The sequence below is a fragment of the Cherax quadricarinatus genome, unplaced genomic scaffold (assembly GCF_038502225.1).
Source record: "Cherax quadricarinatus isolate ZL_2023a unplaced genomic scaffold, ASM3850222v1 Contig1443, whole genome shotgun sequence".
Lineage (NCBI taxonomy): Eukaryota > Metazoa > Arthropoda > Malacostraca > Decapoda > Parastacidae > Cherax > Cherax quadricarinatus.
This window is the reverse complement of record NW_027196469.1, coordinates 61,836-84,183: the sequence shown is the minus strand read 5'-3', so window position 1 is coordinate 84,183 and position 22,348 is coordinate 61,836. Positions and strand designations below refer to the sequence as shown.

The following is a 22,348-nucleotide window of genomic DNA, read 5'->3' as shown; positions in this document are numbered from 1 at the left end:
CTTTTGCAGAGGTGCTCAGAATATAACAGCTTAGAAGCATATACGTATAGAGATACACAACATATCCCTCCAAACTGCCAATATCCCAAACCCCTCCTTTAAAGTGCAGGCATTGTACTTCCCATTTCCAGGACTCAAGTCCGACTATATGAAAATAACCTGTTTCCCTGAATCCCTTCACTAAATATTACCCTGCTCACACTCCAACAGATCGTCAGGTCCCAAGTATCATTCGTCTCCATTTACTCCTATCTAACATGCTCATGCACGCTTGCTGGAAGTCCAAGCCCCTCACCCACAAAACCTCCTTTACCCCCTCTTTCCAACCCTTTCGAGGACGACCCCTACCCCTCTTTCCTTCCCCTATAGATTTATATGCTTTCCATGTCATTCTACTTTGATCCATTCTCTCTAAATGACCAAACCACCTCAACAACCCCTCTTCTGCCCTCTGACTAATGCTTTTATTAACTCCACACCTTCTCCTAATTTCCACACTCCGAATTTTCTGCATAATATTTACACCACACATTGCCCTTAGACAGGACATCTCCACTGCCTCCAACCGTCTCCTCGCTGCTGCATTTACCACCCAAGCTTCACATCCATATAAGAGTGTTGGTACTACTATACTTTCATACATTCCCTTCTTTGCCTCCATAGATAACGTTTTTTGACTCCACATATACCTCAACGCACCACTCACCTTTTTTCCCTCATCAATTCTATGATTAACCTCATCCTTCATAAATCCATCCGCCGACACGTCAACTCCCAAGTATCTGAAAACATTCACTTCTTCCATACTCCTCCTCCCCAATTTGATATCCAATTTTTCTTTATCTAAATCATTTGATACCCTCATCACCTTACTCTTTTCTATGTTCACTTTCAACTTTCTACCTTTACACACATTCTCAAACTCATCCACTAACCTTTGCAATTTTTCTTTAGAATCTCCCATAAGCACAGTATCATCAGCAAAAAGTAACTGTGTCAATTCCCATTTTAAATTTGATTCCCCATAATTTAATCCCACCCCTCTCCCGAACACCCTAGCATTTACTTCTTTTACAACCCCATCTATAAATATATTAAACAACCATGGTGACATTACACATCCCTTTTACTTTTACTTACCCTACCAAATTCATCCACCAACCTCTGCAACTTCTCCTCAGAATCTCCCAAAAGCACAGTGTCATCAGCAAAGAGCAGCTGTGACAACTCCCACTTTGTGTTTGATTCTTTATCTTTTCACTCCACACCTCTTGCCAAGACCCTTGCATTCACTTCTCTTACAACTCCATCTGTGAATATATTGAACAACCATGGTGACATCACACATCCTTGTTTAAGGCCTACTTTTACTGGGAAATAATCTCCCTCACTCCTACATACTCTAACCTGAGCTCACTTTTTTTTTTTTTTCAAAGTTGGCCATCTCCCACCGAGGCAGGGTGAACCACGAAGAAAGAAAATCCCTAAAAAGAAAATACTTTCATCATCTGCTGAGGAATTCACAGATCAGTTAAGTAAGATAGATAGCTATCTGGATAGGCTAGAAAATCCTACACCAAATATTTTACTCCTTGGAGATTTTAATCTCCCTCATGTAAAATGGAAGATGGCACAACGTAATGTTATACCAGAAATATCTCCAGGAAGCACCCTTGCTCAAGAGGCACATACCAGAGAACTAATGAGGCTTTATGAAAAGTACTCATTATACCAACAGGTAATTGATCCCACCAGAAATGAAAATACCCTGGATTTGATATTCACAAACAGTGAGGAACTGATAAGAGACATAACAGTTTCCAAAACTATTTACTCTGATCTTAACATCATAGAGGTTCAAACTCAGGGGTAGGAAACTGCATCACTTAAGTTAGAGATGGGATGTTCAGTAAGTTTAATTTTAACAACCATAGAATTGACTGCAAAAATAAACCAAGAGCTATCAGACATACCCTGGGAATCAGACATGAGCACCCTAAATCCCCACCAGTGCCTAGAGAAGCTGAATACAGAAGCATACAAAGTATGTATGGAACATGTACCATTGAGGAAACCCAGAAGAAGATCAGATATAGAGAGAGAGTGTAGGAGATGGTACAGAAGAAGAAAACGGGTTACTGAACTGCTTAAAAACACAAATATGCTACAACAGAGGAAAGATAGACTTAGCAGAGAGATCACTGACTTAAAGCAAAAACTTAGGATGTCATACCTCACAGAAGAAGTACAAAGGGAACAAAAGGCCATACAGGATATTGCAAGAAACACAAAATATTTCTATTCCTACGCAAAATCCAAGCTAAGAACTACCTGTAGAATTGGACCACTACTGAGAGGAGACTCGTATACTGACGATGAACAGGAAATGAGTGAAATCCTAAAAGAACAGTACGAGTCGGTGTTCAGCAACCCACTAAATGACAGCAAGGTAGAAAATGCAGAAATATTTTTCACTCCAGAAGGCGGCCGTGCAAACCAACTAATTGACATTAGTACAAATCCCATAGATTTTGAAAAAGAAATGGAAAACATGCCCACTCACTTAGCACCTGGACCAGATTCATGGAATGCTCTATAAAGAAGTGCAAAGTACTACTAGCACGAGCCCTCAGTATTCTTTGGAGAAAGAGCTTAGATCTAGGTGAAATACCGGAAGCCTTAAAGAGTGCAGACATAGCTCCTTTGCATAAGGGAGGTAGTAGAGCACTAGCTAAAAATTACAGACCAGTATCCCTGACCTCTCACATAAAAATCTTTGAAAGAGTGATGAGATGGCAGGTTACAAATTTCATGGACCAGCACAACCAACATAACCCTAACCAGCATGGTTTTAGAGCAGGACGATCATGTCTGTCACAGCTGCTGAACCATTATGACAGAATTACGGAGGCACTGGAAGGCGACCAAAACGCAGATATGATTTACACAGATTTTGCAAAGGCGTTTGACAAATGCGATCATGGAGTGATAGCGCACAAAATGAAGGCCATGGGCATTACGGGAAAAGTAGGCAGATGGATTTTCGGTTTCTTAACACACAGAGCACAAAAAGTAATAGTGAACAGGGCAAGATCCAGCATCAGCGAGGTCAAAAGCTCAGTGCCCCAAGGCACTGTCCTGGCACCTCTGCTGTTCCACATCCTCATAGCAGACATAGACAAAAACACCCGGCACACTTTTGTATCATCATTTGCAGATGACACTAAAATAAGCATGAAAGTCAGTATGGTAGAGGACACTGAAAAAGTACAGGAAGACATAAACAGGGTTTTCCAGTGGGCGGTGGAGAACAACATGACGTTCAATGGTGATAAGTTCCAGCTGCTTAGGTATGGAAAGAATGAAAGACTGAAAAGGAGCACTATATACAAAACTCAAGAGGGTCACCAAATAGAACTTAAGGAACACGTAAAAGACCTAGGAATAATTATGTCAGCGGACCTTTCTTTTAAAGACCATAACAAGACAAAGGTCACGACAGCCAGGAAGATGATGGGGTGGGTATTGAGAGCTTTCTAAACAAGGGAAATAACGCTGATGGTGACACTCTTCAAATCGCTAGTGCTCCCTCACTTAGAATATTGCTCAGTGCTGATGGCCCCGTTCAAGGCGGGAGAAATATCGGAGCTGGAACAAATACAGAGATCATTTACGGCTCGCATTGAGCCAGTAAAGCACCTAAACTACTGGGAATGCCTGCAAGTCTTGAACATGTACTCATTGGAGTGGAGGAGAGAGAGGTACATGATAATATATACCTGGAAGGTACTCAAGGGCTTGGTCCCAAATCTGCATACTGCCATAACAACATACTGGAGTGAGAGATATGGGAGGAAGTGTAAAATAAACCCAGTGAGGAGCAGGGGTGCAGTGGAGACAATAAGGGAACACTGTATCAACATCCGGAGTCCCAGACTTTTCAACATCTTACCAGAAAATATCAGAAACACTGCTGGAACAAGTGTAGAAGCCTTCAAGAGGAAACTGGACAAGTATCTTCACTAGGTGCCAGATCAACCAGACTGTGATGGATATGTGGGGCAGCAGGCCTCCAGCAGCAACAGCCTGGTTGACCAGGCAAGCACCAGACAAGCCTGGCCCAAACTTATCTACCTGGCACCCCAAACTTATCTACCGCACCTTGTTTAAATGCTTCTCCTACTTTAGCATTTAGGTCCCCTACCACAATTACTCTCTCACTTGGTTCAAAGGTTCCTATACATTTGCTTAACATCTCCCAAAATCTCTCTCTCTCCTCTACACTCCTCTCTTCTCCATGTGCATACACACTTATTATGACCCACTTTTTGCATCCTACCCTGTTTTTAATCCACATAATCCTTGAATTTACACATTTATATTTCCTCTTCTCCTTCCATAACTGATCCTTCAACATTATTGCTACCTCTTCCTTAGCTCTAACTCTCAGATACTACTGACTTAATCCCATTTATTTCTCCCCACTGAAACTCGCCTACCCCCTTCAGCTTTGTTTCACTTAGGGCCAGGACATCCAACTTCTTTTCATTCATAACATCAGCAATCAGCTCTTTCTTATCATCCGCACTACATCCACACAGTCAAGCATCCCAGTTTTATAAAGTTTTTCTTCTATTTTCTTCACTATTTTCATGACCACATTCAGTAGACTGCCTACCCTTGAGCTGTCATGGAAGCATTACATGGGGTAATATAACGTAGGTACCCCTTCCCTCACTGAGGGCTCCTTTTGGCTATTTTGTCACTAAATAGCCATTGTATGATGTCCATTTTCTCCTAAACATTACTGGCATAATAAATATTGGTGTCCTTTTCTGATTTTCATAACTGCTCTTGTTCTGCTGTATTTAATGTTGTTTATTATTCTATATTTGTCACTTTTGTGCTTGCTGAGAGTTATCCACTAGCTTTTCACACATTTTTGCTTTCTTGTGTGAGCAAGTGGCAATGCCTTCAACAGTAGTATACTGCACATATATCATATATTTATTTGGATCTTATTACCCCTGAATAAATATAGTCTATAAAGTTTAGGAAAATTCTAAATAGGAATAACTACCTGGATGATAAAAAACTATCTAGATGGAAAGTGATATCAGAGGTATAGATAATATATAAATGAATATATACACTTATTTCTAAACAGACCAGGAATAAGTTCTAATGTTGGTATCATTAAGGTGCTACACAATTTATTTTGCTCTAGAAAATAATGAATGTCCAATGGGCCACTCATTGATCCAGGAAAAGCATTTGACACTTAAACCACAATATCTTGCTGCTGAAACTAGAGCATTATAGTTTCAGAGGGCATGTTCTCACTCATGTAAAGTCCTGTCTCACCAACATGCTGACGTCTTTGACAGTCAATGATACCACCTCATTAACACAAACTATCAATATAGGCTACATAAATGACCCACAAAATGCCTCCCAGAAACATAAACCAGTCCTATTTGCAGAGGACACAACATATGTCATATATAATCCAGATCATGTTGTCCTCTACAACATAGTGAACAAGGAAGTTGTAAAGATTTTCACTTGGATGGTAAGCAATAAACTTACTCTTAATATTGACAAGACTTTCTACATGCGAGCCAAAATCCTTAGGGATACATCTTGACTGCAGCCTGAGATTCAGCAGCAACTTCCAATACACATCCATGAAAATTTCCGAAACTGTCGGTATTCCATCAGAAATGTGCTTCATTGTTTCCTAATCAACATTACGTACATTTTCTAATCTATTCTTACTTCACTTAGGGTATTTATGGGTATTTATTAGATTAATCGCCCAATCAAGTTCTAGACAACACACTCCCACTATTCAAAAGCCCCAGCTAGATGAACATACAACACATCCATACTTACCACTGTGCACTATATATACAGACACTAAAAACGAACCTCAGCCCAGTACCCCAACTCCTTTGGAAAGCTGCTACAGAACACACAGACACAGTATAAGAAATAAGCATCTCTTTGATATACCACATGTTCAACTCAACTTTTTCAGGAGCTCCATGCAAATAAAGGGCCCTTAAAGTTGGAACTCCCTTCTAGACGATGTAAAAATTTCTTCACCCACTGGCTTCAAAAAATTGTCAAAAGTCACCAGAATCTGACTGAAACTCTACTTGGGGAATCTATGTTTAAGTCTGATGTATCATTAACAACCCTGTTGAGCCAAATCATATTAGCATTCATACTGATGTTCACAGTCACCAGTCTGTTTCAACATGTATGAATTTCAAAATATCATAATTCATGACTCAGGAAATCGTAATGACACGATTGCAAACAAACCATACCACGGGCGGGTATGGTTTATCATAATTCATATACCAAATTGTTACAAATATTGTTGTCAAATATGGCAAACTGTATCATTCTGATAACTACCATATTAGTCTCATTTTCTAATACTACATCCTGAGTCTACTCTAAGCAAAGCAAAACAGCTGAAGGGGATAGGCAAGTTTCAGTGGGGAGAGATAAATGGGATTAAGTCAGGAGTATCTGAGAGAGCTAGATTGAAGGAAGGAGTAGCAATAATGTTGAAGGATCAGTTACGGAAGGAGAGGAGGGAATATAAATGTATAAATTCAAGGATTATGTGGATTAAAATAAGGGTCAGATGTGAAAAGTGGATCATAATAAGTGTGTATGCACTTGGAGAAGAGAGGAGAGAGAGATTTTGGGAGATGTTAAGCGAGTATGTAGGAACTTCTGAACCAAGTGAGAGAGTAACTGTGGTAAGGGACCTAAATGCTAAAGTAGGAGAAACATTTAGAGAGGGTGTGGTAGGTAAGTTTGGGGTGCCAGGTGTAAATGATAATGGGGGCCCTTCGATTGAACTTTGTATAGAAAGGGGTTTGGTTGGAGGTAATACATATTTAAGAAAAAGAGGATAAATTAAGTATACAAGATATGATGTAGGGTGTAATGTAGTAGTTTGTTGGACTATGTATTGGTAGATAAAAGACTGTTGGGTAGACATGTCAATTACTCAACTGTCAATTGTATACAGTGGACCCCCGGTTAACGATATTTTTTCACTCCAGAAGTATGTTCAGGTGCCAGTACTGACCAAATTTGTTCCCATAAGAAATATTGTGAAGTAGATTAGTCCATTTCAGACCCCCAAACATACACGTACAAACGCACTTACATAAATACACTTACATAATTGGTCACATTTTATTCCAACTTTACTGCGCTTTATTGTTTTTGTTTTTATTAAGCATTTTTTTTTTTTTTTTTGGGGGGGGGGGGGGGGTTATTCTAGGTTAAATCTACACAAGTGTACTTTTTGGCTAGATCCCACTCTTAGTATCCTGAAACTGTAATAAATTTTGGACAAATGCGACATCATCTTGTCAGTTCCACACCCTGGTGGTGGCAAAGCAAGTCCTGGTTGCATTTTTCATGTTCTACTGAGCTAGCATTACTCATGATGCACTATGTGGACCCACCTGATCATACATTATTTTCCCAGTCATGAGGAGGTGGTAGGCAACCCAAACAGTTGAGTTGAGATGTCCAGTAATGGCAGGCAGCATCTTGAAGGCAGGAAAATTGCATATACAAGTACATCATACACAGTTTGGTCTCGTGTTCTAGTACCCGGTATACAAATAAATGATTAATACATCCTCTCCTCACTTAGCGACGTACTCGTTTACTGATGACTCGGACTTACGATGGGCTCTCTGACCAGTATACATACCTAGATAATATATATTAGAACTGATTTCCTCTATTCTGTTCACTTCAATATACAGTACACAACTGTATAAACATATAAAAATATACTACAGACTTTATAAATGGTCCATATGTGACATTAAAACAATATCAAAGATAGTTGACACAAACCCAGTACCAATATAGTATGCTCTTTACTTAGCAACGAATTTGTTTACCGACATGCTCTTAGGAATGGAACTCCTTCGTTAAGGAAAAATGACCAAAATGAAAAGAGATTTGGTCATGGGAAAGCCATTGAGCACAGGTACTTACATGAAATCCATGGCCGATTGAGTCATTTGTGAACTACCCGTCAGTAAAAAATATTGTATAATCAAATTCTGCAAATAAGGAATCGAGTGAATTTGTGCTGTTAACTGTGAACTAAATTTCAATGAATTTATAGCCTCTCCTCACTGAACGATGGAGTTGTGTTCCTACGACCACGTCGGTAAACGAATTCGTTGCTAAGTGAGGAGCATGCTATAATGGTAGTGGGTTTGTGTCGACCATCTTTGATATTGTTTTAACCCTTTGAGGGTCCGTGCCGTAGATCTACGGCTATACGTTGAGGGTCCAAACTGTAGATCAATGCCATGAGCTCAGCTCACTCTGATAAGTTGTGAGCAGTAAATCTGGGCCTAGATATGAAAGAATACATCTATGTGGTATGTGTGCACCACATAAAACAAATCCTGCAGCACACAGCGCATAATGTGAGGAAAAAAAACGAGACCGTGATTTTCGATTAAAACAGCGAATTTGCAGTGTTTTTTCGTATGTTTTTTATAGTTGTATTTATGATTTCTTGGTCTCATTGGATAGAATGGAAGATATATTACAGAAATAGAGATGGTTTTGATTGGTTTTAGCAATGGACATGGGTTGAAACTGTGCTCAAAATAGCAGAAATTTTAAATTTTTGCTGTTCAAGAGTAAACAAATGATCCCACACATCTAATGCACACCAGCTGGTGGATCTAATATGTATATGTTCACAAATGTGGTGATATTATTTATACAATTATTACAGTATTGCATAACAGTAAATCTTCTATTTTTTGATTTGAATAAAAATTCATTATGTGAATAAAAAATCAAAATGGAATTAATTTGTAAAGCCTGAAAACGTGACTGATGAACAGAGGAAATGTTAGTTTAGTTCCAGGAATGCCTGCATTGTTTATTCTGGACCCTATTTTGAAATTAGAATATTTTGAACTTTGCATTAAATTGGCCAAATTACCAATTTCCAGTCGCTTTATTTTGTAGTTGAAATAGTTGACTTGGCGATTTCTTGTGCTCAATTGGTAGAATAGAAGTGGTCGACTGGAGTAATATAATTGGCCTAAAATGGGAGTCAAAGTCTGCAAAATTGCCGATGCGTAAATATCACTGACACATCAAAATTCGTGAGAGCATAATTTCGTCAGTTGTCCATCAGATTTCGTACTTTTTTTGTTTTATTACCTTCAGAAAAAGATTCTCTACCATTTCATAAGAAAAAATAACAAAATTATTTTTTGAAAATTCTTGGACACTGGTGCGCACTTTGAAATTTGGCCTCTGGACCCTGAAAGGGTTAATGTCGCCTTTGCACCATTTATAACATATTTAGTATATTTTTAAATGTTTATACAGTAGTCTACTGTATATTGTAATAAACAGAATAGAGGAAATCAACTCTAATATTTAGGTATGCATACTGGTCAGAATGCCCGTCGTAAATCTGAGTCATCGGTAAACGAGTGCGTTGCTAAATGAGGAGAGGCTGTAGTTCTCTTTTTAGAATTCAGAAAATTTCAATTAAATCATACTGTATGAGTACGCAGTTTCAAAAAGATTAGTTTGAGCTTCCTTTTTTGTTTTCTTTAACTCATTCTTGACTTACTAATGTTGCTCCTTAACCCTTTGACTGTCGCAAGCCCCTTTCTGAAACTTTCATTCTGTCACAAAAGTTTTGGAAAAAAATAATGATTTTTTCTTATGAAATGATAGAGAATCTTTTCCCGATGGTAAATAACACCAAAAGTACGAAAGTTGGTTGAAAACTCATGGAATTATGCTCCTGCAAAGTTAGCAGTCTCGGTGACATATATGCATTGGCAATTTCGCTGACTTTGAGCCGTGTTTTTGGCCAATTCCGTTGTTCCAGTTGACCAAACTCATAGCTATTTCTTTAGAACTCCATTTTTTCTATCAGTTGAGTTCAAGAAACCGCCCATTTGCTGATTTGAACTACCCAATAAAGTGGTCAGAAATTGGCAATTTGGCCAATTTCACACAAATTAAAAAAAATGCCAATTTCAAAATAGGGTCCAGAATAAACAATGTAGACATTCTTGGCACTAAAATAACATATCCTCTGTTCATTAGTCACGTCTCTAGGCCCCTTTTATATTACTATTGCTTTCTGTTTTTATTTTTTATTCATACAAAAAAATACAAAATTTACTGTTATGCAGACTACTGCATTATTGTAAAAATGGTATAATATCAGTGCACTAGTGAAAGAATATTAGACTCCCCAGTTGACGTGTATTGGATGTGTCGTGTAATTTGCTTACTCCTGAACATTGGTAAAAATCGAACATTTCCGCTACTTTGAGCTCAATTTCAAGTTCGTTTTCATTGTGAAAGTAATGAAAATCATCTCTATTTCTGTAATATGTTTTCCATTTTATCACCTGAGACCATGAAAACTAGAATACAATGATAAATACTATACGAAAATACACCTCAAAGTCGGCGTTTTAATCCAAAAAAAACGGTCAGTTTTTTTTTCTCATGCACTGCATGCTGCAGGATTTTTTTTATGTGGTGCACACTGACCACACATACCCATTCTCTCACATGTGGGCCTACCAACTTGCTCCTGCTTGATTTGAAGCTGCTAGAATTTATGCGCATAAATACGTCAGAAACAGTGGTGCGTAAGATGTATACTGTATATACGGCGTAAACAGTCAAAGGGTTAATATATTTTTTGGTAAGTAAGCAGTGAAAAATAATTTCTTTATGGGAAAGTGGGGATTGTTTTAATGGAAGTGAAGGGCTCTTGTTCTATGGAATTACCTTCCATTTCCCAGGTGCTGCATGACTTATGGGTCTAGTAATTTTCCATGAATGTAATAATAATAATAAATAATATGAAACATAATGATTATTGTATTAAGAGAAATAAAAGCAGGATGATGAACAGTGGAATGAAAGAAAGAAGAGCAGAGATGAGCAGAAAGTGAGCATAGTCTGATATTTATACATGAAATTTATGGAAATGTGAGAGTGCTGTAGTACTAGTATAGAGAAGCACTTAATAGAAACTATATATTATATACGTATGTACTTTTTCCCTTATTCTTGGAAAGTTACCAATACATTCTTGTACAAATCTAGTACCAATATGAGTGGTATACTACTATAGAGGTGTGTTTAATGGAAAGCACACTACTGGAAACTGACCGTCACAGTACAGTGGTACCCCAAATTTTGTACAGCTCCCAGCTCGAACAATTATGTAAGTGCATTATTGTAAGTGCTTTTGTAAGTGTACTTTTGGGGGTCTGAAATGGACTAATCTAATTTACTTTATTCCTTATGGGAAAAAATTTGGTAACGGCACTCGAACAGCCTTCTGGAACGAATTACAGTGGACCCCCGGTTAATGATATTTTTTCATTCCAGAAGTATGTTCAGGTGCCAGTACTGACCGAATTTGTTCCCATAAGGAATATTGTGAAGTAGATTAGTCCATTTCAGACCCCCAAACATACACGTACAAATGCACTTACATAAATACACTTACATAATTGGTCGCATTGGGAGGTGATCGTTAAGCGGGTGTCTACTGTATGGCCGAAACTCTGGGTACCACTGTATATAATTTTTTCGAGTTTCCCCTTTGTAAGTATATACTATGTTATAATGAGTCATGAATGTAAAAGGCAACATCCATGATAAAATTCTTATAATGCAAACTGTGAGTAAATTACAGTAAGTTGCTGATTGTCTCTTACTGTTTAGCACCATGAGAGAAAATTGTGCCTTTCCTTTTCAGCACAAGTCGCCTGGCTGGGCAGAGCATCTTGCTTTTCACTTGCCGAGATAATCCTCACGCTGCTGATGATCAGAAACAAAGGCAAGCCCGACAAAAAGCTAAGGATTTGAAGGAGGCAGGAATTGTGTTAGAAATTCTACATATGGGAAAAACCTTCGATGTGAATAAGTTTTATAAGGTAAGATATATATTTTAAGTTTGCTGCAAAGATGTCCCTTGGTTTGTGACAGATGGTTTCCTAGCCCTTGGTATATAAATGAGAATTTCATAAAGTAAACCCAATTTAACATATAAAACACAGTAATACATTCCAAGACCTTGACTGAACCTTACTCAGAGAAATTATCATAGAGATTGGAAGATTGTTACTGTGGATAAGAGAGAAGCAAATGAGGGCAAATACAGTGCCTGCAAGTTATATCTGTGAGCATGCAAGTTCAAGGTACAATAAAAGTTGCACTTTCAGGGTACTGAAATGAATAGCTCGGTCACTAGTGCACTCAACTCACACACTGGTCCAGGGATCAATCCCCAGTACAGGTGGTATAGCAGGTATCCTAAGGACGTGTTTCCTTAGGATACCTGCTATACCACCTGTACTGGGTATAGCAGGTATCTTAAGGACGTGTTTCCTTAGGATACCTGCTGTCCAGTGTTCATCAGTAAAGTGGGTACTTGGATGTTAGTCGACTGGTGTGGGTCACGTCTTGGGACAAAATTGACCTAATTTGCCGGAAATGCTCTGCATAACAAGGGGCTTTTTGTGTAGTGGTATGCCATGGTTGTATACCTTGTACATGTAGAAATAAAGATTATTACATGTATTATTCTTGTTATTATTATTAACACTTTTGGGGTCGGTCCCATTGTATCAGGGTTTTGAAGCCGGTGTCATTCGCATGGTACAACGCCATGAGCTCAGATCACTCAGATAAGCTGTAAGTGGTAAATTTTGGCCTAGATATGAGAGAATGGGTCTGTGCAGTAATTGTGCACCATATAAAAAAATCCTGCAGCATGCAGTGCATAATGAGAAAAAACTGCAACAGTGTTTTTAGTTTAAAATGGCGATTTGCCCTGGGTTTTGTCGAATTTGGTTTTCAGCGACTTTCTCATTGAATTTTTGTCCCAGTTTTCGTACATTCGCTTGGTTTTTGTTGAGTTGACAGTGGTCTACCATACCAAACACGTCCACCTGCCCGCACCCACACGAAGCATCACATGCATTCTGACTCAGTCTGGCTTTGTTTATCATTGAAGTGTGCATTACCCCAGGTATGAGGCTAACCCTGACGGCCCTACACCTATTGCGGAATCTGTTGTGTCTTTGGGAATGTGAGTAGCTAGGATGTGGAAGAGTTGGTGGATGACCACAGGGAAGAGCTGCAAGACCTTCAACTGGAACAGCAACAGACTGCAGCAGAGGAAATTGCTTCAGAGGAGGAGGAAGAGAGAGGGGAGAATGTGTCTTCAGTGATTAAGGACATGTGTGCAAAGTGGAATGAGTTGCAAAGTTTTGTGGAGAAATATCACCTTAACAAAGCTGTTGCAAGCCATGTCTGCAACATATTCAATGATAATAAAACCACACCATGGGTGGGGATAGAACCCGCGATCAGAGAGTCTCAAAACTCCAGACCGTCGCATTAGCTACTGGACCAGCTAGCCACAATAAGATTTGTCCAACTAGGTATATTTCTACACCATAGGAAGGTTAGCATAGGCACCATTGTGACCACAAATGCAAGTTTTTACAGACGAATCTCCAGCTAGCGTGGCCGTGACGAACTCTAGCTCAAGTCCCCTCAAAGCCGTCAACATGACTCATGAAATCGTAATGACACGTCATGTTGACGACTTTGAGGGGACTTGAGCTAGAGTTTGTCACGGCCATGCTAGCTGGAGATTCGTCTGTAAAAACTTGCATTTGTGGTCACAGTGGTGCCTATGCTAACCTTCCTATGGTGTAGAAATATACCTAGTTGGACGAATCTTATTGTGGCTAGCTGGTCCAGTGGCTAACGCAACGGTCTGGAGTTTTGAGACTCTATGATCGCGGGTTCTATCCCTGCCCGTGGTATGGTTTGGTTGCAATCGTGTCATTACGATTTCGTGAGTCAATGACAATACCTTGTCCCATTTTAGGCAAATCTTAGAGATGCCAAAAACAGACCTCTCTGGACAGATTTTTTGTGTGATAGGGGGTCCAGTGCCAGTAAAAGATAAAGAAGGGAAGTAACTCCAGATAGGGCCTTGATACCTGACGTCCTTATGGAGGGGGATTCCCCTTCCAACTAATAACCTCTCCTCCTCCCTCTTCCCTTCTCGCCATCTTCCATATGCCAACAAGGGTCTTCGGTAAAGGTACAAGTGATGATAAATGTTAATTTATCCATTTCATTAGTCATTTATATTTATTTCTCATTGTTTTATTTCTGTATTGTCTATAAAATGTATTTTCTGTTAATACTTTTGAGTGTCTGGAATGGATTACAGTGGACCCTCGGTTATCGGCCGTAATCTGTTCCAGAAGCTTGGTGTAAGACCGAAATGGCCGAAAACCGAATTAATATTTCCCATAAAAATTAATGGAAATACAATTAATCCCTTCCAGACAAAAATATTCACACAAAAAAATATTTTTTTTAACAGTTATACAAGTATTACATACCTTTATTGAAGGCTAATGGTGGCTTCTGGAAAATAGGGAGGAGGAAAGAGGGAGGAGTTAGTGTTTGGAAGGGGAACCCCCTCCATAAAGACTTCAGGTACCAAAGCCTTCTCTGGGGTTACTTCACTTCTTTGTCTTTTAAGGCCACTAGGACCAGCTTGAGAGTCACTGGACCCCTGTCGCACAAAATAACTGTCAAGAGTGCTCTGTTTCTGGCGTCTCTTTAACCCTTAAACTGTCCAAACAGTTTTACGTTCACGTGCGTAGTGCTCCAAAAGTAGATCTACGTTTTTTACATATTTTCAAATATAACAAAAAAAAAGTAGATCAAAGTTTTTTTACATGTTTTCAAATGTAAAAAAAAAAAAAGAAAAAAGATCTACGTTTTTTTACATACTTTCAAATGCTGAAAAAACATAGATCTATGTTTGGACAGTTTAAGGGTTAAGATTTCCCTGAAGTGGGACAGGGTTTTGTCACTGAACATGTTGCAGATATGGCTTGTTTCAGCTTGGTCAGGTGGTGTTTCTCTACAAAAGCTTGCATCCTAATACACATTGCACACACCTCTTTAATCTCTGAAGACAGTACCTCCTTCACTTCCTCTGCTTCCTCCTCTGAAGCAAATTCCTCAGCTGCAATATGTTGCTGTTCGAGTTGAAGCTCTTCCCTGTGGTCCTCCACCAACTCTTCCACATCCTCGCCACTCGCCTCCAACCCCAGGGACTTCCCCAGTGCCACAATAGAGTCCACAGGTTCATGGTCAGGGTCAGGGTCAGTCTCAAACCCTTCAAAATCCCTCTCTTGGACACAACCTGGCCACAATTTTCTCCAAGCAGAGTTCAAAGTCCTGGAAGTCACTCCCTTTCAAGCCTTACCTATAAGGCTTATGCAATTGAGGATAGTGAAGTGATCTTTCCAGAACTGTCTTAGGGTCAACTGAGCATCAGAGGTCACTTCAAAGCACTCTTCAAACACTGCTTTTGTGTAGAGTTTTTTGAAGTTAGAAATGACCTGCTGATCCATGGGCTGGAGGAGAGGAGTGGTGTTAGGAGGAAAGAACTTCACTGTTATAAAGCTGAAGTCCCTAAACAATTGGTCTTCCGAGTCTGGAAGATGTGCAGAAGCATTGTCCAGTACCAGGAGGAACTTGAGTGGCAATTTCTTTTCCAGCAGGTATTTTTTTCACACTTGGGCCAAACACATCATTAACCCACTCTTTGAAAATTTGCCTTGTGACCCATGCCTTTTGATTAGCTTTTCACATCACACACAATCTATTCTTAATGACATTGCTTTTCTTGAACACTCTGGGATTTTCTGAGTGACACACAAGTAAAGGCTTCACTTTAAAATCCCCACTAGTATTACCACACATCAAAAGAGTAAGCCTGTCTTTCATAGGCTTGTGTCCTGACAGTGCCTTTTCCTCCTGCATGATGTAAGTCCTGTTTGGCATTTTCTTCCAAAACATGCCTGTTTCGTCACAATTGAACACTTGTTGAGGTTTTAATTGTTCAGCCTTTACATAGTCCTTGAACTCCTGTACGTACTTTTCAGCTGCTTTTTTGTCAGAACTTGGAGCCTCTCCATGGCTTACAACACTGTGTATGCCACTACGTTTCTTAAATCTCTCAAACCACCCGTTGCTGACCCTAAATTCACTACCAGCAGCACTTGTTCCAGGAGTTTTCTGTAGAAGATCATCATGTAACTGCTTTGCCTTCTCACAAATAATCGACTCCACAATACTATCTCCCACTAATTCTTTTTCCTTAATCCACAATAACAACTTTTCCATCTGTTCCATTATCGGTGATCTTTGTTTTTTTTTTTTTTTTTTTTTTTTCAACAAGTCGGCCGTCTCCCACCGAGGCAGGGTGACCCAAAAAAAAGAAAGAAAATCCCCAAAAAGAAAATACTTTCATCATCATTCAACACTTTCACCACACTCACACATTATCACTGCTTTTGCAGAGGTGCTCAGAATACAACAGTTTAGAAGCATATATGTATAGAGATACACAACATATCCCTCCAAACTGCCAATATCCCAAACCCCTCCTTTAACCCTTTGAGGGTTTTCGTCGTACTAGTACGTCTTACGCGTAGGGGTTTTTGACGTACTAGTACTCATAAATTCTAGCGGCCTCAAATCTAGTGGGAGAAAGCTGGTAGGCCTTCATATGAAAGAATGGGTCTATGTGGTCAGTGTGCACAGTCTAAAAAAAATCCTGCAGCACACAGTGCATAATGAGAAAAAAAAAACTTTGACCATTTTTTTTTAATAAATCAGCGACTTTGCAGTGTATTTTCGTATGGTATTTATTGTTGTATTCTAGTTTTCTTGGTCTCATTTTATATAATGGAAGACATATTACAGAAATTGAGATGATTTTGACTGGTTTTACAAAGAAAGGTGCCTTGAAATTGAGCTCAAAGTAGCAGAAATGTTCGATTTTTACCAAACTTCAAAAGTAAACAAATCGTGCCAAGCGTGCAATACACATCAACTGGTGAGTCTAATATTCTTTCACAAGTGCACCAATAATATTTATACCATTTTTTACACTAATGCAGTAGTCTGCATAACAGTAAATCTTATATTTTTTGTGAAAATAAAAATGCAAAGTGGAAAGCAAAAGAATATAAGAGGGGCCTTGAGACATGACTAATGACAAGAGGAAATGTCATTTTAGTGCCAGGAATGTCTTTCTTGTTTATTCTGGACCCTATTCGGAAATTGGCATCTTTTGAAATTTGTGTGAAATTGGCAAAATTGCTAAATTCTGACCACTCTACTGGATAGTTGAATTTCATAAATGAGTGGTTTCTTGCACCCATTCGATGGAAAAAATGGAGTTCTAGCGAAATATTCATGTTTTTTGTCGACTAGTACAGTGAAATTGGCCGAAAATGGGGCTCAAAGTGGGCAAAATCGCCGATGCGTAAACATCGCCAAGACCGCTAACTTTGCGAGAGCATAATTCCGTAAGTTTTCTATCAAATTTCAAACTTTTGGTGTCTTTATGATCGGGAAAAGATTCTCTATCTTTTCATAAGAGAAAATAATTTTTTTTTTTTTTTAAATTTGGCCGACCCTGAGAACGAGTTTCGGAGAGGGCCTGTCGACCCTCAAAGGGTTAAAGTGCAGGCATTGTACTTCCCATTTCCAGGACTCAAGTCCGACTATATGAAAATAACCGGTTTCCCTGAATCCCTTCACTAAATATTACCCTGCTCACACTCCAACAGATCGTCAGGTCCCAAGTATCATTCGTCTCCATTTACTCCTATCTAACACGCTCACGCACGCTTGCTGGAAGTCCAAGCCCCTCACCCACAAAACCTCCTTTACCCCCTCTTTCCAACCCTTTCGAGGACGACCCCTACCCCTCTTTCCTTCCCCTATAGATTTATATGCTTTCCATGTCATTCTACTTTGATCCATTCTCTCTAAATGACCAAACCACCTCAACAACCCCTCTTCTGCCCTCTGACTAATGCTTTTATTAACTCCACACCTTCTCCTAATTTCCACACTCCGAATTTTCTGCATAATATTTACACCACACATTGCCCTTAGACAGGACATCTCCACTGCCTCCAACCGTCTCCTCGCTGCTGCATTTACCACCCAAGCTTCACATCCATATAAGAGTGTTGGTACTACTATACTTTCATACATTCCCTTCTTTGCCTCCATAGATAACGTTTTTTGACTCCACATATACCTCAACGCACCACTCACTTTTTTTCCCTCATCAATTCTATGATTAACCTCATCCTTCATAAATCCTTTTGCAACATTAGCATCCTTGATTTGTTCTTTCTTTGCCAGGATGGATGTTATAAGTCGATTTGTTTTTCCTGTACATCTTGGCAAGTTCCATCACCATCATACCTCTCTCATACTTATCAACCACTTCACGCTTAAATTCCATGGTGTTTCTCACTTTCTTTACCACAGGAACTTTACAAGGAACTTTCTTTGGAGCCATGGTTACTTATTTCACAGATGCACTGCAAAAAAAAAAACACTAAAAACAATGGAAATCAAGTGAAATGTTTGGATGTATGAACAGAAGGTTCCTCACACACCAAGAGACAAAGCCAGACTGATGTGCAGTAGGCCCCAGCCGGCCGATCACCGAAATAACGGCCGATCACCAAAATACCGGCCGATCACCGGGCACTGAATAACCCACCAATGACTGAGTTGGTCGATAACAGGAACCGCCGATATCCAAGGATCCACTGTAATTGGATTTACATTACATGTATTTCTTATGGGAAATATTGCTTCAATTTTTGTACAGTTCGGTTTTCGTCAGATTTCTGGAATGAATTATTCATAAAAGCCAAGGTTCCATTGTATATTACAGAAATAGAGATGGTTTTGATTGGTTTCGGGACTGAAAGTAGCTTGAAATTGAACTCCTAGTGGAAATGTTCGATTTTTGCCGGTATTCCAGAGTACACAAATAACATCACTTGTCCAGTACACATCCAGCTGGCTAGTCTGATACTCATTTAGGAATGCACTGACATTATTTATATAATTTTTGTTTTTTTCAACAAACCGGCCATATCCCACCAAGGCAGGGTGGCTCAAAAAGAAAAACAAAAGTTTCTCTTTTTAAATTTAGTAATTTATACAGGAGAAGGGGTTACTAGCCCCTTGCTCCTGGCATTTTAGTCGCCTCTTACAACACGCATAGCTTATGGAGGAAGAATTCTGTTCCACTTCCCCATGGAGAATTATTTATATAAATATTACAATAATGCAGCAGTCTGCATAACAGTAAATCTTCTATGTTTTGCATGAATAAAAATTCAAAATGGAAAGCAAGCGGTAAAATAAGAGACGCCTGGAGATGTGACTAATGAACAGAGAAAATGTTATTTTAGTGCCAGGAATGTCTGCATTGTTTATTCTGAACTCTATTTTGAAAGTGGCATTTCATGAAATTTGGCCAATTTCGTGAAATTGGCCAAATTACCAATTTTTGATCACTTTATTGGATAGTTTAAATAGTTGAATGGGCAGTTTCTTGTACTTAGTTGATAGAATAGAAGTCATACTAGAGAAATAGCTAAGAATTTGATCAAATGCAAAAGTGAAACTGGCCTAAAATCTGACTCAAAGTGGACAAAATCACCAATGCGTAAATATTCCTGACAGCTAAATTCATGAAAGCATAATTTCATCAGTTTTCCATCAAATCTTGTACTTTTTGTTTTATTACCTTCAGAAAAAGATTCTCCCATTTCATGATTTTTTTTGCAACCCCGAGAACAAGTTTGAGAGCAGGGGTAGTGACCCTGTTAGGGTTAATATTATAACTCAGGAGACCACTGTATTGATAATTCCTTAGAGATGATACAAGAGATGAAGTGTGAAGAAAAACATGTGGATTACATGTGTATGAAAAAATAAAATATGCATGGATGGTCAGAGTACCAGATGCTCCGTTCGCATCGAGTGTTCGCATCGCTATTGGGCCGTGCGGACGTGCTGCGCAATAGCTCCTGATTGAGCTGGCTTTTGCGCAGTGTTGACGTGTACTTGGCTCTGTGAAGACCTGTTTGCGCGCTCTCTAGAATTGAAGCAAGATGCCCTCCATCGAGCAACTTTACCAACAGCTTAAGGAAGAATTGAGGTTGGCGAATATGGAAATTCGGCGACTGACCGAGGAAAACAAAAAGATTCGGAGTAGTCCTCCTGTTTTGAGTCCTCAGGTCAAGAAGGGAAACTGGTCAGTGGTTGGACAGCAGGGAAAGAAGTTGACGATCAAGAAGACGAATGGAAAGGTAGAAACGATGAAGAAGAAAGAGACTGCCGTGGAAACTGTTGTGGAAACATCCAATACATTCTCGGTGCTACCCGACGAATGTGAGTCGACTACTGGGAACGTTACGACGAAAGACATTAAGGAAGGTACGAATATTGTTGTTGGGGATAGCCAAGTTAGGTATATGGATAGGGCGTTCTGCTTGAAGGACAGGAGTAGGAGACAGAGAGTTTGCTTTCCTGGGGCTGGGATGGAGGATATTGTTAGCCGTCTGGATGACATCATGAGAGGTAATGGGAGCAATCCTATTATCTGTCTCAGTGCTGGAGGCAACGATGTTGGCAGACGTAGGAGTGAGGACCTGATTAGCAGGTATAGGTCAGCAATAGAAATAATTAGAAGTAAGGGTGGGAACCCTCTCATATGTGGTATTTTGCCAAGGAGGGGAGTTGGAAATGAATGGGTGTCCAGGGCAATTGGTGTCAATTGCTGGCTGGACAAATACTGTAAGGAAAATGCGGTAACATTAATTGACAACTGGGACCTCTTCTATGGCAGAAATGACATGTATGCTAGGGATGGGGTTCACTTATCTAGGTGTGGGGTGGGAGCACTGGCAACTGCAGTGGAGGGAGCAGTTAGGACTTTAAACTAGGAATAGTTAGTGGTATGGGTTTTGGCAGGAAAACAGTGAAGTCCCAGTGTAGTAATATTACGAGTTCTAGGGGAACTAGTAATAATAAGAACGAGATAGATATTGAAAAGCCAGGGACCTTGGGTGATATGGACAGTAATAGGTTTAGTAGAAAAATAGAAATGAGCAGGAAGGGTAAAGAGAAAGGAGAGTCTTTCAATGTTTATTATGCTAATTGCCGTAGTGCTAGGAATAAGATGGACGAGTTGAGATTAGTTGCTAGTGTAGGTAACATTGATGTATTTGCCTTAACTGAGACGTGGTTTAATTCAAAAAGTCGGGACATGCCTGCGGAATGTCATATTCAGGGTTTTAAATTGTTCCAAGAAGATAGAAGTATTGGGAGGGGGGGTGGGGTGGCATTGTATGTCCGAGATCGCTTGAACTGTTGCATAAAAACGGGTATTAAGTCTGAAGTAACACATACAGAGTCTGTTTGGATAGAATTTTCAGAGGGGCATGAAAAACTGATTTTAGGAGTGATATACCGTCCCCCAAACTTAGATAGGGACCAAGGGAAACTACTATGGGAGGAAATTGTTAAGGCCACAAGGCACGATAATGTAGTAATTCTAGGAGACTTTAACTTTAGTCATGTTGATTGGAATTTCTTGACTGGGAATTTAGAATCATACGACTTCTTAGAAGTATTTCAGGATTGTTTTTTGAAGCAGTTTGTGACAACCTACAAGGGGAAATAACCTGCTTGACTTAGTTATGGCAAACAATGAATCCCTTGTTAATAATTTAGAAATTTCAGAGGAACTGGGTGCTAGCGACCACAAATCAATTACATTTAGCATTGAATGGAAGTACGATAGTAGCGATAACTCAGTAACAGTCCCAGATTTTCGCTTAGCAGATTACGATGGGCTTAGAGAACACTTATCATCTGTTGACTGGGGTAACGAAGAGAGCTATCAATATGACAGTTTTCTGAACACTATACATGCTGCTCAAAGAGCGTTTATCCCATATAAAGAAATTAGATCAAATAGAAATGACCCAAAATGGATGAATAATAGGCTCAAATATCTACTAGGGCATAAGAAAGGAATTTATAGGTGTATCAAAAGAGGTGAGGGTCATCTTATGAATCAGTATATTGACATTAAGAGGGACATTAAAAAGGGGATAAGAAAAGCTAAAAGGGACTATGAAATTAAAGTTGCTAGGGATTCTAAAACTAACCCAAAAAGTTTTTTCCAGGTCTGTAGAACAAAAGTTAGAGATAAGATAGGTCCCCTTAAAAATAACTATAGGCACCTTACTGACAAAGAGAATGAAATGTGCTTGATTTTAAATAATTATTTTCTCTCAGTTTTTACACAGGAAGACACTAACAATATTCCAGTAAT

General features: G+C 39.3%; 1 protein-coding gene across 1 annotated transcript in view; it reads left to right on the top strand.

The window, feature by feature from the left end:
- Positions 1 to 22,348, top strand: part of LOC128700232 (Inverted repeat-binding protein) — a gene marked incomplete at its 5' end in the record, with an annotated part of 86,920 nt that overhangs the window by 5,268 nt on the left and 59,304 nt on the right. The window contains 1 exon segment of the mRNA XM_070081010.1: positions 11,831 to 12,008. Coding sequence (XP_069937111.1) covers positions 11,831 to 12,008 — 178 coding nt within the window.